Source organism: Columba livia, chromosome 3 (genome assembly GCF_036013475.1).
Source record: "Columba livia isolate bColLiv1 breed racing homer chromosome 3, bColLiv1.pat.W.v2, whole genome shotgun sequence".
NCBI lineage: Eukaryota > Metazoa > Chordata > Aves > Columbiformes > Columbidae > Columba > Columba livia.
In genome coordinates, this window is record NC_088604.1 from 121065414 (window position 1) to 121080545 (window position 15132).

Sequence of the window (15132 nt, forward strand, 5' to 3'; positions counted from 1 at the left end):
TCTTCCAAAAATGAGGGTTTGCCTGTATAACTAAAGAAATAGCCTCGAAAGACACAAATTTCTCAGTGAGAGCATCCACACGTTGCTCAGCTCGGGGTCCCCGGGGCAATGACCTCAACATTCGCATGTGCTGCGAGATACATCTCTGCCAAACTTCTAAAAAAATTATATAAAACAACAACCATGAGCCACACATTTAATCTGTAAGCTCATCTTCATTCTGAGCATCACATCCCCCATCATTTGGGCTCTATTTTGTTAATTTTTAACCCCACAGAGGACGGAGGAAGATGCAAACGCATCCCACTGAGCCCTGGCGATGCTCCTGTGCCTTGGGGAGGGTCTGGGGGAACCTCTGGTCCCCCACCCTCCCTGTTCCTTCCAGCTATTGCTGCCCACACAGGACAACACCCAGGCGCCCCCCAAGTGTTTCCAACCCTGCCTTTTCCTTCACATTTCCTTCGGGCGGCTTCCTCCGCCTCCAAACCCATCTCCTTCACGTGAGCCAGCGCATCAGGGAGAGGAAAAGCAATTCAATGGGGCCAAGCCAGTGAAAAAAGAATAGAAATGACATAGAAAACTAAGCAGCAAGGCAGCTGGGTGTGTTGGAGATGGGGGTGAGTCACACGGGGCCCTCCCAGCCCCGCGGGGCGTGGAATTACGCAAAAATTAGGCTGAGCTCAGCAGCAAGAAGTCAGGGTTTAAGTTGCAAAGGCAAAGCCAATGCCCCGTGCAGATACCCAGTTTGCGCCGCCTGCATTTGTCCCCATCCGCGTGCTTTCGTGCTTGGGGCTGCAAAACTCGGCCAGGAAGTTTTGGGGAAAGAAACAATACGAAATAAACCCACAAATGCAGAAACTATAAGAGGAGGGCGAGGGAAAGCGGGCAGGAAATTGTGCGCGACGAGTAAACAGTCTAGAAAGGGAGGAAATTAATATTTAATAAAAGAAAGACCACCACTCCTGTGGCTCCGCTCCAAAAAGGAAGCCACCCACTTGGGAGACACCTTCGTTTGTGCATGTGCGTGAGCGCCTTAAACATCGACAAAACCCTCAAAAAGTCAACGAGAGCCCCAAGAAAATCAATGGGAGCTCTTAAAAAGTCAACGAGAGCCCCCAAAAAGTCAACAAGACCCCCTCAAAAGTCAACGAGAACCCCAAAAAAGTCAATGGGAGCTCTCAAAAAGTCAACAAGAGCACCCCCAAAAAGTCAACCCTGGACCTAACCTTGAGGTCAAAGATGTTTCCCACGGTTTGACCTTCCCACGTAATAAGGACAAACCCTTTTCCATGGGAAAAAAATTAACCAACTTTACAAGCCAGAGAGGGAAACAAGTCCTCACACATCAGCCGAAATGGTGCAATAGTTTCTTTCTGCCTTAATTTGATATTTGGACCGGCAGTGACTCGCTCACCTGCCCACGTCCACCTTCCCGCTGGGCTTGTCTTGAGAGGTGTCAAACCTACGCTGGAAAAAGCCGTTTGCAATTAAATACATCATTATAGTCTAGTAATAATGAGTGATTAAGATAGTGCTTGACCTTCTGTGGTTTTGGGCAGAAGATGCTGCTGCACGTCCCCGCTGCAGCTCCCCAAAAACATCAGTTATTCCTATTTATGGCACTTCTGGGGCTGCAGTGACTCAGGGCACCTGTGCAGAGAAGCTGTGGGGGGACAGTAAGTCCTTGTTCCACCTTGGGGACATCCCGGCTTTTCTCTTCTCCTCCCGCACCCGTACAATATTTCCCTTGTGCAATATTTTCCTCAACATCCCAGGGAATAGTGGCTTTGAAAGGAGCGGCTGTTTACAGCTCTGAGCCTGCGGTTCTGCTCAAGTTTCACCATTCCAAGGAGAGAAACCATTTCTCCCCACGCCTGGCTCCGAGGAAACCAAAGGAAACACAGGAACCTCAATGTTTTCTAAGCAAAGCTTTGCCTCGTGGCTTAAAACGCCATATAACGCGTTGAATCATCACTATTATCAAGCACCACGACCTGGTGCCGCTGCAGGAACCACGGGGCACACTTATCTCACTTCTGCTTTGGGTGCTTTGTGGCTTTAACGTTTTTTATTATTATTTATTTTTGTTCTTTTGTTTCTTAAAATATGAGTGTTGCATGAGAGCTGCTGCAGCGTCTGAACGTCCAGTGTCCATATCAGCACATCACAGTCCTCGCTATGGGTATTTAATAACCTGTATTCATTTACACTGCGGAAAAGAAGAAAAAGCCACCAAACAGAATGAGAATGGAAAGCCCCTCCAGTGTTTATTATTGAGAGGGGAGAACCTCAAGCTACGCCAAATAAACAAGCTTTAGAGGATGCTAAAAATGTTTTCTCGCCGTTTTGCCCTTGCAGCTCTCTCCCCATTAAGAACACACAACTTTGGGGAAAAAAAAACACATGCAAAACTTCCCTGTACTTTTGCAATGAGCAATTATCTACAATGGGTTTGTATTTCAGGGCAAATAATCACAGGAGCAGATGAAACGGCCCAATTTTCCTTTATTTTGGCAATCTCTGCTTGGGAATCGCAATTCCCCTGGCCAAAATACATTACTTTTTCAGCAGCTGTGCTCCGTACAGGCTCTTACTCCACTGCAAAAAATGCTTCCGCCTGCAGGTCATGGGCAGGGAAATCACTGCCCAATCGCTCCGAGCTCAACCTCCCAGGCCCGGCTTAACAGGATGGGCTGGACCCTTTGGCCGGACAAATCCCAGGCTGGAGCTTTGCGCCAGAGGGTGTGTGCGAGAGCCAGGTGTCCTGGTGGGATTCCAACAGAAACAGCCCCAAATCTCCCTCTGAAATTAAAAGAATTACAAGGAGGTGGTTTTCTTTTTTTGCTGCCTATTTTTTTGTGCGTTTAAAATAAAATATGTATTTATTTAAGTCTGTCCTTTTCTTCACCTTCCCCCTCTACCACAACATAACTCCCCCAGAAGTATTTATTGTGCAATTTATTATACCAGCAGAGCAGCGGGAGGAGAGATCCCTCCCCACACAGGCATTAATGGACAGCATCTAATTTATCTCTGTTTTCTTCCAGCTGCTCCACCTGCCTGGAAGACGTGGTGAGAAGTTATTACAACACCGCATCTTCTGCGCCCCATCCATACCCAACCACCCCCATACAAACAGTTTTGACACCGTGCTTTCGGACATGAGGAAAAATAAAATATAACTTGAAAAAAAGCACCCTAGCAACAGGTTACAGCACCAAGAGGCAGAACATCCCGTAATGTGTTTCCTTGTGGTGAACAGGGAACTCTTCACTGTTTACTTTTTTCAATAAGCTATTGTTATCGTTGTGGCACAATGTGATTTATTAGCCAGGCAGGGATTATCAGCGGCTGCAGTGAAACGGAGAGGAAGAAAGAGCTGATGTTTGAAATATCTGGGTGTAAACACACAAGGGGAGCTGGGCAGAAAAAATAGGTTGATGTGGGACGTCTGTGACCTGGAGACGTCCCATGGGAGAGGGTGGACGGCAGCACAGGTGAGCACACATCACACAAGCAGATGCATTTTGAGGGGGGTATCCTGTCCCCGAGCACCCCACTTTGCGAGGATTTCAGCCCAAAAAGCAGTCAGGATGGTGAGAACCCACCAGAGAACCCATGGACAACACGGACCATCCACCAGTGCCACCAGCATGGAGCCACCATCACAGCACCCAGGGCTGCGGCTAAAATAGATGCTCTACAGACCTTTGGGACTCGCAGACCAGTTTGGGTTGGGAGGGACTTCCAAAGATTCTGGTCCAAGCCCCTCATGCCCAAACCAGACCTGGCTGGAGGATGCTTGGAGCAGTTTGGGTGCGGAGGAGCAGGACCCAAGGGAAGGTCCACGCACGAGATAAGGGCAGGTTGGGCTTTATCTGTGAGAGATATGAAACCACGGGATTCCATAAGGAGGTTGTTCAGAACATCGAGTACCTGCGCCGCTGGAAGCTGCTCAGAAAGAGGTGGAGAATATGTTTTTGGCTCTCGATGCTGAAAAACAGGAGGGGATCAAAGCTCACACTGACCCAGGAGAGCTGCAAACCATGAGGCCAGCCTGGGAATGGGGAATTATGTGGGGGATAACCCCCAAAAGCCAGTGGGACACCTTAAGCTCAGCATCCTGATCCCATCTGCTGTCAGGAAGGTGGAAAACCCACCCAAAAATCCACCCCCCCAGCATTAGCCTGGGAGTTGCTTCAGTTTGGAGAAACATTGAGAATAGCACGAAACTGCAAAGGCTGAAAAAGCTGCAGGGAGGGTCCTTAAACTGTACACTGCCAGGATTGAAAAATAATTGTAACAATAAAAAAATAGCTATTAAAAAATATATAACAACGTATCATAAATCAAGACTGCCATGCAAGTAGCAAATGTCCCTGCCTTCTCTTTAAAAAAAAAAAAGGAATAAAGAGAAATAGATGCTGTGCTGATGCCCAGAAGCGAGGGGATATTTGCTCTGTCCTCTTGTCACTCCCCATTTCCTTCCAGCCAGGTGGACACTCACTCGCTCCATCAAAATCATCACCCTGCAGGACAATTAGACTGGGATTCAACAAGGATCTTGCTAATATGGAGTAAAAGGGCCCAATGATAAACCTCTTTCCATACAAGCTCTATGCCCCCAAGTCACTAAGCAGCAGCCCCTCTGCTCGTTCAATCACATCTGTTGGGCCAGTTGTATTTAATTAACAAACAACAAGGTTTTCAGACCATTAAAGGGCACAACAAGCTCTGTGTACTCAGACTGGGGGGGTTCACATCTGTGCTTGTTTCCCCACAATTAAACAAAACCAGCATATTAAGGGGAAAAAAAAAGACACATAAGTTAAGCATCATGTTGCCATGTAGATACTGGAAGCCTTCATATTACTGCCAGGTTATTCCAGTTTTACCCAGATTATTTTACTTCTGCTAAAGGGTTTAGTTAGTGGAGATTTATTCTAATTTTTTAGAATATTTTTTATCCTTTAGGGAGATAACTTTGTCATTTGCTGCAGTAGAAAAGCACCCAGGTTCCTGGTGCTATCAGAAGCTAAATCACGCAGCCAGGAGCCACCATTGAGTTCCACGCTCTCGTTTACCCTGCTGTCCTTTCCGCAGACCGTTCTTGCTGCTCCTGGGAACCATCACATCTTTTTGCACTTAAATAAAAGCCAAACATAGCACGAACATTTTGATCCATGTTTTGCCAACATGTCACGTAAATACCTCGAAGCGCGACGCAAACATGACATTGGATTTTGCTGTACAGCTGGGAGCCCTTAAAAACACACGGTTGGGGCCCCGTTTCCCCAAACGGCACGTTCTCCAAGAAGAAAACCCAAAATGCCAATGCCAAAGCATTGAAGCATCAACAGGCAACATTTTGTCCTGTGTCCCCCAATGAGACCCATCACCCTCACCAAAGGCAAAGCCACCAGGTCGCTCCAGCTCCCGTCTCCTTGGTGCGCTGGTCCCAGCTGTCCCAAGACAAACCCACTCACCTGAGCCTTGCTCCTCACCTTAAGCCAGCAACTGGTCCCAGAACCAAGACTAAGAGCCTGGCATCTCACCAAGCTCCAGCACCACAGCGGTGCAGGACACCCTACAGCTCAGTCCCACCAAAGCAGCTTCTTGGGAATTACCAGCCAGCAGAGCTAAGACAAAAACACCTCCAAGGAGCTTCACCAAATGATTTATCAAGGTGCAGTTCACCCATTTTGTTCCCTACCTGTTGTGGCAAAGGCTGCAGATGGTCTTGTGGAGACTCAGGACCAACACACGCTGAATTTGGAGCAATATTTGGCACAGAGCATGGAGAAGGTCCTCACAGCCCAGGCTCTCAGAAAAGGAGTGTTAGGAGAGCAGGTGGGTGAAATAGTTGGTGAGGAACCTGATGCACATCAAGCCCAGGGAGCTGCATGTCCCATCACCTGTGGAAGGGGCTCCACCTGGGTGCAGTAACCCAGGAAAGCCCAAGGAGATGTTGGCTCCAGGAGCTGCTCCCCGCTGTCCTTGTGTTGTGGCAGCACCGATACCTGAAGCTGTGGACAATTCCTTGGGGTCTGCAGTGAGTTTTGCCCAAAAGGAGCCACTCAAAGCCTTCCCTGGTGATGCCCAGCTCAGAGATGATGCCACCAGCCTTTCAGAGATGCCACCACCACCACCAGCTTCCTCTTGTAGCTGTGGGGGGAAGGCACCCATAGCAAACCAAAAATGGGTCTTCCTCAGTTGAACCCTGCAAAACCCCTCGTCTCGTTAGAGCAGGGCCCATGCCGAACGCTAACGATGCAGCAAAGGATGCTGAGCATGAGAGGAGGAGGATGCTCAATAACCGCAATCATTCTCCATCCCCCAGGGGAGTCGTGCTGTAGAAAACAAACAGCGATCGCTGGGGCGAGGGGGAGATGCAGATCGTGGGTTGCGATAGTTCCGCTTGCTAAACGGGAATTAAAAGCGAATCTTTTATCTGTGGAGAGCAGAGCTGGGGGAGACGGAGATAACGCGGCTCCGTTGCGCTGCGGCCTGTGATACCGACCCCGCCGCACGGCTTTTAGTTGCCTCCTCCCTGCTAAATTTAATTGGAAGATCAACAAGCAGGAGCCTTTAGGAGGAGAAGCAGAAGGTGTCCACCCAGAGAGACTAATTGCATCGACCTGTCCTAATGGTGTCCCCTCTGTCCAGGGGTGACACAGTCCCAGGTGTCACGAGTGGCTGAAGGTGAGATGGGAACCACATCCCTGACATCTCAGTTCTGTCTTTAAATATTCTGTCTTTAAATATAGAGTAAATGTTGAGCTACAGCTCAGGGAATCCTGGACAACAGACGCAAAAGCCTGCAAGGCTGCCGAGGCAAGGTAGAAGGTAATTCACAATAAAAATGGAAAAGCACACAATTTTATTGTAAATTATTGCTTATGGTATAGGAACACATCCACACTTATAGAAATCCAGGCAGGTAACAGAGTACAGACACCTCAAAACCAGCAGTGTGCGTGGAGGAAATATAACTGACACCGCAGACCTTCCCATTCCGGTGCTGGTTCAGCGTCACATCGGTAACACTCTTGGACCTGCCCCTGTTGGGTTTTATCCTGCATTTGTCACTCTAATCTTGTTTCCCATGTTCCTGGGGAGCTACGTCTGCTGGAACGCAGAAAACATTAGTTGTTGAAAAGATTGTTGTAGGAATAGCATCTTAATGCCTGGTATATAAATATATATGCATATATATATATATATATATACCATCTGCCCTTTCAACCACCCGCTTAACTGGGGAACAAACTTCATCAATAAGAACATTTCGGAGCCGTTTCCCCAGTCGCCAGTAAAGGCAGACCCACGATTTACAGGGGAAACGTATATCCAGGGAAATAAATGCAGGCAATAAAACCGAGAGGAAAGGGGGCGGCTGATGAGTTTGGATGCCTCTCCCGCCCATCTTGTCCTCTCGTGGGTTTTATTTCCAATCAGTAATGCTTTGTTTGTTTGTTTGTTTGTTGATGAAATCTCTCAAAGGAAATGTCATTTTAAACAGGTTTTTCATTTGCTTTGTTGCATCTATTCACGGGGAGTGGGTTTTCTTCTTGCCTCTGAAAATCCAGGAGGGGTTTACAGAGCGTGATATCCCCCAACTGGCCTCAGGAGAACCCGCTGCAGCCCAGGGGGAGTTCTGATACACCTGTCAATAAAAATATGCAGAATCAGGTTTATAAATCTGCGTATGAAGTGCGCACATGCGTTCGTGTCCGTAATTTAGTAATATATATATATGTCAGCAATAGCTGCTTTAAGTTGCTGGACAAGCAAGGTAACAACATCCCATCATGCAGACCCCTAAAAATCAGTGTTTTTCTTTACCTGATGGCAAGGCGGGCAAGCAAATGCACCTACTGTTGCCATGAATATAACAACAACGATAGCTAGAAACTAAATATAGCGACATCCTGTTCCCGGTCCTTTGGATTTTGTTTCCGTTCCAGCCCAGCTAATTCCTGCTTCTTAGCAAGGGACTCCTGCACCGGCCACGGGGCATCGGCCTTCGAAAAGATACAGCTGGAAAATGACCCGATCCACTCTGATAGTAGGAAGATTTTCTTGCTTTAAAAGCAGATGAGAAAAATCTTAATACCCAATGCGGCGTTGCTGTAAATCATCAAAATTAGAGTGAGCACGCAGCGTTCAGCATCAGCAGGAGCCAAGCCCGCTCCGTATCGCCCCAATTCTCCTAAACTTCACATGCAAAAGAACCCCGTTACCCCATCCTCAGAGCTGTGCTGGGTGGCCTTGGGGACGTCCCCAAAGGAAGAGCCCAGTTCCTCCCATTCTTCTGCTGCTGGCGCAGGTGTCCCCCCCGCCGGCCCCATTGTCCCTTGTCCCGGCCGGGGGGGTTTGCACAAACAACCGCAGACGGTTCGCGTTTCCTTCTTTGGCCTTGGAGAAACGTTGGTTGTTTTTAACCAGTTCCTTCAGCAAAGCTGGGCTTAGATCCTTTCTTTTTAATCTAATTTCGTACTTTTTGTAAGCTTGGCGTGCCATTCTGCACAACTTCTGGCCTCCAGAACACCATTTGACTTTGATTATTACCCAAAATAGGGGGTTTACAGACTCGTTCAGCTGAGGGGACTGGGAAACAAAACCCCTTTTAACTTAAGAACCGGGACCAATCGATTATCAAATGGGAACATCAGCCCAGCTGAGAAGAACATTTAAAAAGCATGGGGCATTTAATAAAAAACAATAGAAGCACGATGTGTTTTTAAGTTACCAAAAACTACTCTCTTGCCAAAGCTGTGGGTAGAAGTATTAGCACAAGCTTTGCAGATGAAGATCCCTCTATAAAGTGTGTGTGGAGGGAGGTTTTCCATGAAATTGTAACCAGCCCATGAACAGCTCGAGCAGGAACATTAAACTTCCATTTAAAAAAATCAAAATCCACTGGAAAAAGCGATTAGCTGTATGTTCGCAAATCAATGGAAAGGGTTTGACACCGCAGCCTCAAAAAAGAAGTTTTCTTCCCTAGGACAGGAGCCCAAACTTCCACATTATCTCCCCAATTACACCTCAAACACATCCTAACAAAATATACCATCAGCATGTCACCGACTACTCTGCTGGAATGACCTCTTCAAATCATTTCTAGTTGCATTTTGAAGTGGTTTTGGCCATAGCCCCAGCTTGGAGAAGTCCAGAGGAGCTGCACTCAGAACTGGCCAATTTTTGTCCCTGGGACTCGACTGGACAAAAAAAATGCCCATTTTGGCTGCTGAAATAAACTGTGGGTTGAGCTTGTCTGAGCATCTCAGCTGGCAAGAGCAAACGCCAGCGGTGGTGTTGTAAAAGCAGAAAGGAAATGCTTTTGTGTTGAGCTCTTTTATTTTGTACGAGTCAAAAGCAAATCCCCCCCATTTCTTCCAGTAGGAAATTCTGAATAAAACCAGTTGGAGATGGCATCGAAGTATTTTTTTCCTCCCAAAGCAGCCACTGACCCAAAACTCTTTAGTTTTGGAGCATTACTGTGGACCCCCACATCCTATTTTCAGCTTAGGTAGGAGAGACTCTCCATGTCACCCAAATGATGCTTCTCCCAGGCACACTGGATGTCACAAGGGATGGAAAAACAATGGATATCTCTAATCTTTGGGGTTTTGGGAGACTTTCCTATTTAGGGTATGAAGGTGGGAAGTGAACAAGGGGTTTTCTTGTTTTGGTTCCTCGGTTGGGTTGTTGTAGCTTACTACAGCATCACGGAGCTAACCCAGCACACAAAAAGCAGATAAATCGACAAATAGGAGCATTCTTGGAACAAACACGGAATTCACGGTTACAACGGGTGCCTGCTAAGTGTGGAAAGATAAGTCAAGGGGCATTCTGTCCACCTTCACCCTCTATAATATCATCACCATGCTGACCTCTCTGCGGGCAGGAATCCATGGGATAAGGATGGTTTTGCAGGAAAATAAGAAATGATGGGACATGCCCGGGGATGCTCAGATGTGCAAAATGCTGGTTTGCGTATGTGCAAAGGGTGAGCGCACCCACTTGGCATCTCCTGGCCTGGGAAAAAGAAGGTTAACCGCAGCAAACCCTTCAACAGTAAATGTTTAATTTAAATATTTTAAAACATTTACATTTCGATCACACCGCTACAATGCTTTTGGATCCTAACATATGGTTGCGGAGAAGTCGCTCCGAGGCCTTTTAGGGGCTTTTTGTGATGTGAATGTTTGTTTAAACGTTATGGCGTGCTACATTGATGCCTTTGCCCTTTCCCTGATGACCTTCTGCGCAGCCACCGACACCAGCCAAGCGCGGCTGATTCCCCGCGCTGCACCGGATCAGGGTCAAGTGATTAGCGACTTATTAACAAGGAGCATCACAGCATCACAGCATCCCGCGTGGTGCTGGGGCAGCATCACTGCTCGGGACGGCATCGGGGACCGCTTCTCGGCTCCGTCCCGGCAGCCCGGCCCTTCCCACGACCCAGCTCCTATTTTGGAGCTCGTCCGTCTATTTAAAGCGCACGAAGAAGGGGAAAAGAATGCGCTGGAAAACGTCGCGTGCGCGTGGGACACCGAGCCAAGTAATTCGGGTTCTTCTCGAGGCCGATAGCGAGGGGTCCTACGGCTTTTTATTTTTGTGTTGTTTTTCTTCATTTTTTTTTAGCAATAATGTGCTTGAAAGCTATCAGGCCCTATTAGGCATTAGAAAAATCAGCTGCTGGCTGAGCGAGTGGCTCAAGCCCTTGGCAAAAAAACACATAAAAAAGCAGGAACACGGGTAGTTTCTCCTGCAGAAAAGCGTCACCAGCCCAAGCGCAGCCGAAGCTTTGGGATGGGAGCGAGGGGGAAGGGGGGGACAGCGAGGGGACCGCCACCAACAAGCGGCCAGGCCACGCTACAGGAAGCCGTAGCCTCCGGTGATAAATAGGAGACCCAGGAGCACAGGATGCGCGTCGGGCCAGCTCGGCGGGACCAGGGGATGCAAGCCGGCGGCTGACGAGCCTGTCCGTCTGTCCATCCGTGCAGCCGTCGGGATGGCTGTCACCCGGCTGCTGTTGCTGCTGCTGCTGGCGCTGGGCTGTGCCGGGGAGGACGCCGCGGTGCTCTGCGCCGACACCGCCTGCTACACGCTGCACCGCGCCGAGCTGGGCTGGAACGCGGCGCAGAAGCGGTGCCAGGACGACGGGGGCAACCTGGCCACGGTGGGTGGCCCTGCCGAGGCGCAGCGGCTGTGGGAGCTGCTGGCGGCCATCGGCTGGAGGGGCGCAGCCTGGATCGGTCTGTCGCTGCCGCGGGGCCACTGCATGCAGCCGCAGGAGCCGCTGCGGGGCTTCTCCTGGGTGGCCGGCAGGGAGCCGGGGAACTATTCGGCGTGGCTGGCTGAGCCGGCCGTCACCTGCCTCAGCGCCCGCTGCGTCGGGCTGCAGCCCCACGGCCTCTCCACTGGCTGGGCCGACCGGCCATGCCGCGCGGCGCTGCCCGCCTTCCTCTGCAAGTTCAGCTTCCGTGGGATGTGCGGGCCCCTGCGGCTGGCTGGCCCCGGCCGCATCACCTACACCACCCCCTTCAGGGTGCGCAGCCCCCGGCTGGACGCGGCCCCCTTTGGCACACTGGCTGAGGCTGAATGCGAGGGGGGCGCAGGTCCGGCTTTCACCCTCTGCAAGGGGTCGCTGGAGGGGGGCGGCTTCGCCTGGGACCCCCCCGGGCCCCTCTGTCCCTTGGGCTGCGCCCAGCGCAATGGTGGCTGCCAGCACCGCTGCCTGGAGGAGCCGGGGCAGCCCCCGCGCTGCGCCTGCCACCCCGGCTTCGTCCTGGCACCCGACATGGCCTCCTGCCTGCCCGAGGACGCCTGTCACCCCAACCCCTGCCAGGGGACGTGCCGGGCGCACCCCGGCGGCTTTGAGTGCGGCTGCGAGGATGGCTACACCCTGGCACCCGATGGCCGGCACTGCGTGGACGTGGACGAGTGCCTGGCCGAGCCCTGCCAGCACGAGTGCCAAAACACAGCCGGCAGCTTCGTCTGCCTCTGCCAGCCCGGCTACCGGCCCGCGGGACCAAGTGGCCGCCACTGCCACGACGAGGACGAGTGCGCCCAGCCCGGCGTCTGCCACCAGCTCTGCCTCAACGTCCCCGGATCCTTCCACTGTGCCTGCCGGCCCGGCTACCAGCGCCAGCCCGGCGGTGATGCCTGCGTGGACGTGGACGAGTGCCTGCGGGACCCCTGCCCCGGGCCCTGCCGCAACCTGCCCGGCAGCTTCGAGTGCCTCTGCCCGCCCGGCTCCGTCCCGCAGGATGACGGACGTGGCTGCCACCCCGCACCCACCACAGCGCAGCCTGCGGGGTCCCCCAACGGCACCCTGCGCACCACGGGCACCCCCCGCACCACGAGCATCCTCCGCACCACGGGCACCCCACGGACCACAGGCATCCCCCCAACCATGCGCATCCCCACAGGGGTGACACCGCCAGCCCCCACAGCAGCTGGTTCGGCTCCTGGCCCCGAGCACAGCGCTGACGGCCCCCGGCTGCTTCTCTACTACATCCTGGGCAGCCTGGTCGCCATCCTGCTGCTGCTGGCCTTCGCCCTGGCCCTGCTGGCCTGCAGGAGGAGGGCGGCCAAGAGGGAGAAGCAGCCGGCCAAAAACGCGGCGGACAACTACTGCTGGGTGCCCGAGCAGCCCGAGAGCCGTCGGGCCAGCGGCGAGCGCAGGTAACGGCGCCGGGGCAGCCGGGGGGACGCAGAGCTGCGAGCGGCACCGAGCGTCTCTGCAAACTGAAAAGGAGAAATAAAAGGGATGGGGGGTGACGCTGTCTGTTCAAGGCGGTTTTGCATGTCCAAGAACCTGCCCTGGGGCTCTTTGCAAAGTGGGAGATGATCTCCCCCTAAAAAGGCAGCCCAGGGAACTGATCTCCCCATAAAAAGGCAGCCCGGATCAGTCGTGTGGTTTATAAACCAGGTGCTGTTCCTGCGAGGGAAGGGTTAACGGGGAAGGTGCTGCGAGGTTGGGACAGGACGGGTTAAAGTCGCCTGCAGGGCTGCTCCTCAACCCTGAAGAACCACCCTGTGCTTAACAGCAGCAAGTTATCAGTATGGATTTGTCTTCCTAAAGGACGACAGTTAATTTCATTTCCCATCGAGTCTGTATCTGAAATGCCGACATGCAAAAGCAGCAGCGTCCCTGCCCTGTCCCCACCGCCTGTGTTTGAAAGAACTGCCTAACCGTTTTCAGCTTAAAAGCATTTGCAGAGTACAGAAAACAATGCTGGTCTTTCACGTGCAGCCAGATGAGAGACCAGGTTTTCCCTGTTGGATTGTACTTTTTTCCAGCTGCTGGCATTTTCCGTTCCTCCCCCTGTAAAGAATACGCTGGGTGCTGTATATTTGCTAATTATGATGTATAAGACCTGTAAATCCCCTTCAAAACAAACGCTTTCTCAGGGCACAGTCGTTTCCCAGGTACATAACTTCAGAAAGCTGTTTATCCTCAGCCACTCCTGACGACGAAGCTTCATCGAGCTGTTTCATCATGATTTATCCCCAAAAATCAGAGGGGCAGTTCCTGTGTCCCATCAAGCAGCACAAGCTCCATTATTTACCCACGCCCCACAAGGCAAAAAGGTGCTAGAGAAGAACAGGCGTATGATTTGAAGGGTGCACAAGTTTCCTGAAGTTCCTCCTGGTTTTATTGTATACTTTGAGGCTTAATTGCTACAGAAAATGGGAACTGAAGACAAAGGAGTTTGCTGTAGACAGCAACCTGCATCCTGTTCTCCTCTGTGCAGAGGAAAACCCTTTCCTGCTGCTGTTTTCATCTTCATTTCTCCATTGTAAAATTTAAAAAACCAAACCAAACCGAACCACAACAACACAGGAAAACGTAGCTGATAGCAATGTTTTTAATGCTCTGTCCCTGCTTCCTTTTCTCCGCACAGCGGCTGGGAGAAGCGGTGAATTCTTGGAAGGCCCGCAGAAAATTCATGCCCTGCCCGTGTTAAGACAAGCCAGAAAAGCCTTTTGAATACATGAATTGATTAAGGAAGTGAATAATCCTCCCGAAATCAGTGGGACGACCTACATACGTCCAACGATGCCCGCGTTGTCCCACCTCTCTATGGGGAAAATGCAGCCGCAGCCACGTGCCTCACGTTGCAAGGGCTATTTGGGTGGCTTTAGCAAAAACTGAGGCATTTTCCAGATGTTAACAGTCTCGGGAGTGTTTCTGCCTTGTTTTTCGGCTAAGGTATCAGTTCATTGCTGTACATAGCACTGATTCCACTACAAAAAGAGGAGTGTGGGCTCACAGCTGGTACAAATCGGAGCGGTGTTATTTACTCCAGAAATTCCTCACTAAAACCTATAACCCTGATTTCTGTCACGACCTGTGTGCATTCCGGTGTGTGTCCTGTGCTACTCATGGACTACGGCAGCGGGCCCAGCCTAGGGAAGACACTAATCCGAGCCTAGGTTTAGTCTGGCTTCTCTCTGGTGGGATATTTCCTGATGTAGCATCCTGGCAGCTACCTCTGCTTCCCCTTCCCTCCCTATAATATATATGTACACAAGACCTGTCGCTGTCCTGCTGTCACCAGGGCAGGACGGGCCAGCTGACGCATCCCAAACGCTTTGTACAGATCAACTGGTTTGTCCCCAGTTACCCACTGTATTGTCACAGTCCAGAACTAAGAGACTCTTCGTCCTTTGTGGAAACGGCGCGTCAGCTTTGCATCAGCCTTTGATAAAAGACTCGAATAACGCTCTGTGTTGCTTTTCTGATGGAATGCCAATAAAATCTAAACAGAATGCATCTTTCATGGTCTTTAATACACGTATACGATACCAAAACCTATAGATTTGGTGCCTGTAACCCTTGCATTTTCTACAGCAGTGCTGACAAATCCTCTACCAATGCTCATCGCACGTGTAGCGAAATCATGGGCACTGCTGTCCTCGGCAAGGGCCGTTCGCTCCATGGGGTCAGGACACTGGGATGGTCTTGGTTGGGTCCTAAGGCAAGGTCCTAAACTCAAAGGCAAGGTCCTAAGCCCAAAGGCAAAGCCCTGAGCCCAAAGGCAAGGTTCTAAACCCAGGAGCAAGGTCCTAAGCCCAAAGGCAAGATCCTAAGCCCAGGAGCAAGGTCCTAAGCTC

The 15132-nt window shown here is 51.0% G+C and overlaps 2 protein-coding genes and 1 long non-coding RNA gene across 5 annotated transcripts in view; 1 reads left to right on the plus strand and 2 right to left on the minus strand.

The window, feature by feature from the left end:
* LOC102092436 (GDNF-inducible zinc finger protein 1) overlaps window positions 1-15132 on the minus strand; it is a 46027-nt gene that overhangs the window by 25698 nt on the left and 5197 nt on the right. The gene's annotated exons all lie outside the window — the stretch shown is intronic.
* On the minus strand, window positions 2488-5707 carry LOC135579182 (uncharacterized). The gene is made up of 2 exons (XR_010471822.1): window positions 3937-5707; window positions 2488-2802 (listed from the first exon to the last, which is right to left on the minus strand). It is a non-coding gene; the product is annotated as an uncharacterized LOC135579182 (long non-coding RNA).
* Window positions 10873-14787, plus strand: CD93 (CD93 molecule). Its single transcript, XM_065059439.1, has 2 exons — window positions 10873-12696; window positions 13920-14787. The coding sequence occupies exons 1-2, from the start codon at window positions 11021-11023 to the stop codon at window positions 13936-13938; spliced, it is 1695 nt and encodes a 564-aa protein (XP_064915511.1). The 5' UTR covers window positions 10873-11020; the 3' UTR covers window positions 13939-14787.

Coding starts and splice junctions, on each gene's coding strand:
- CD93 (XM_065059439.1), top strand. CDS start 11,021: ATGGCTGTCACCCGGCTGCTGTTGCTGCTGCTGCTGGCGCTGGGCTGT.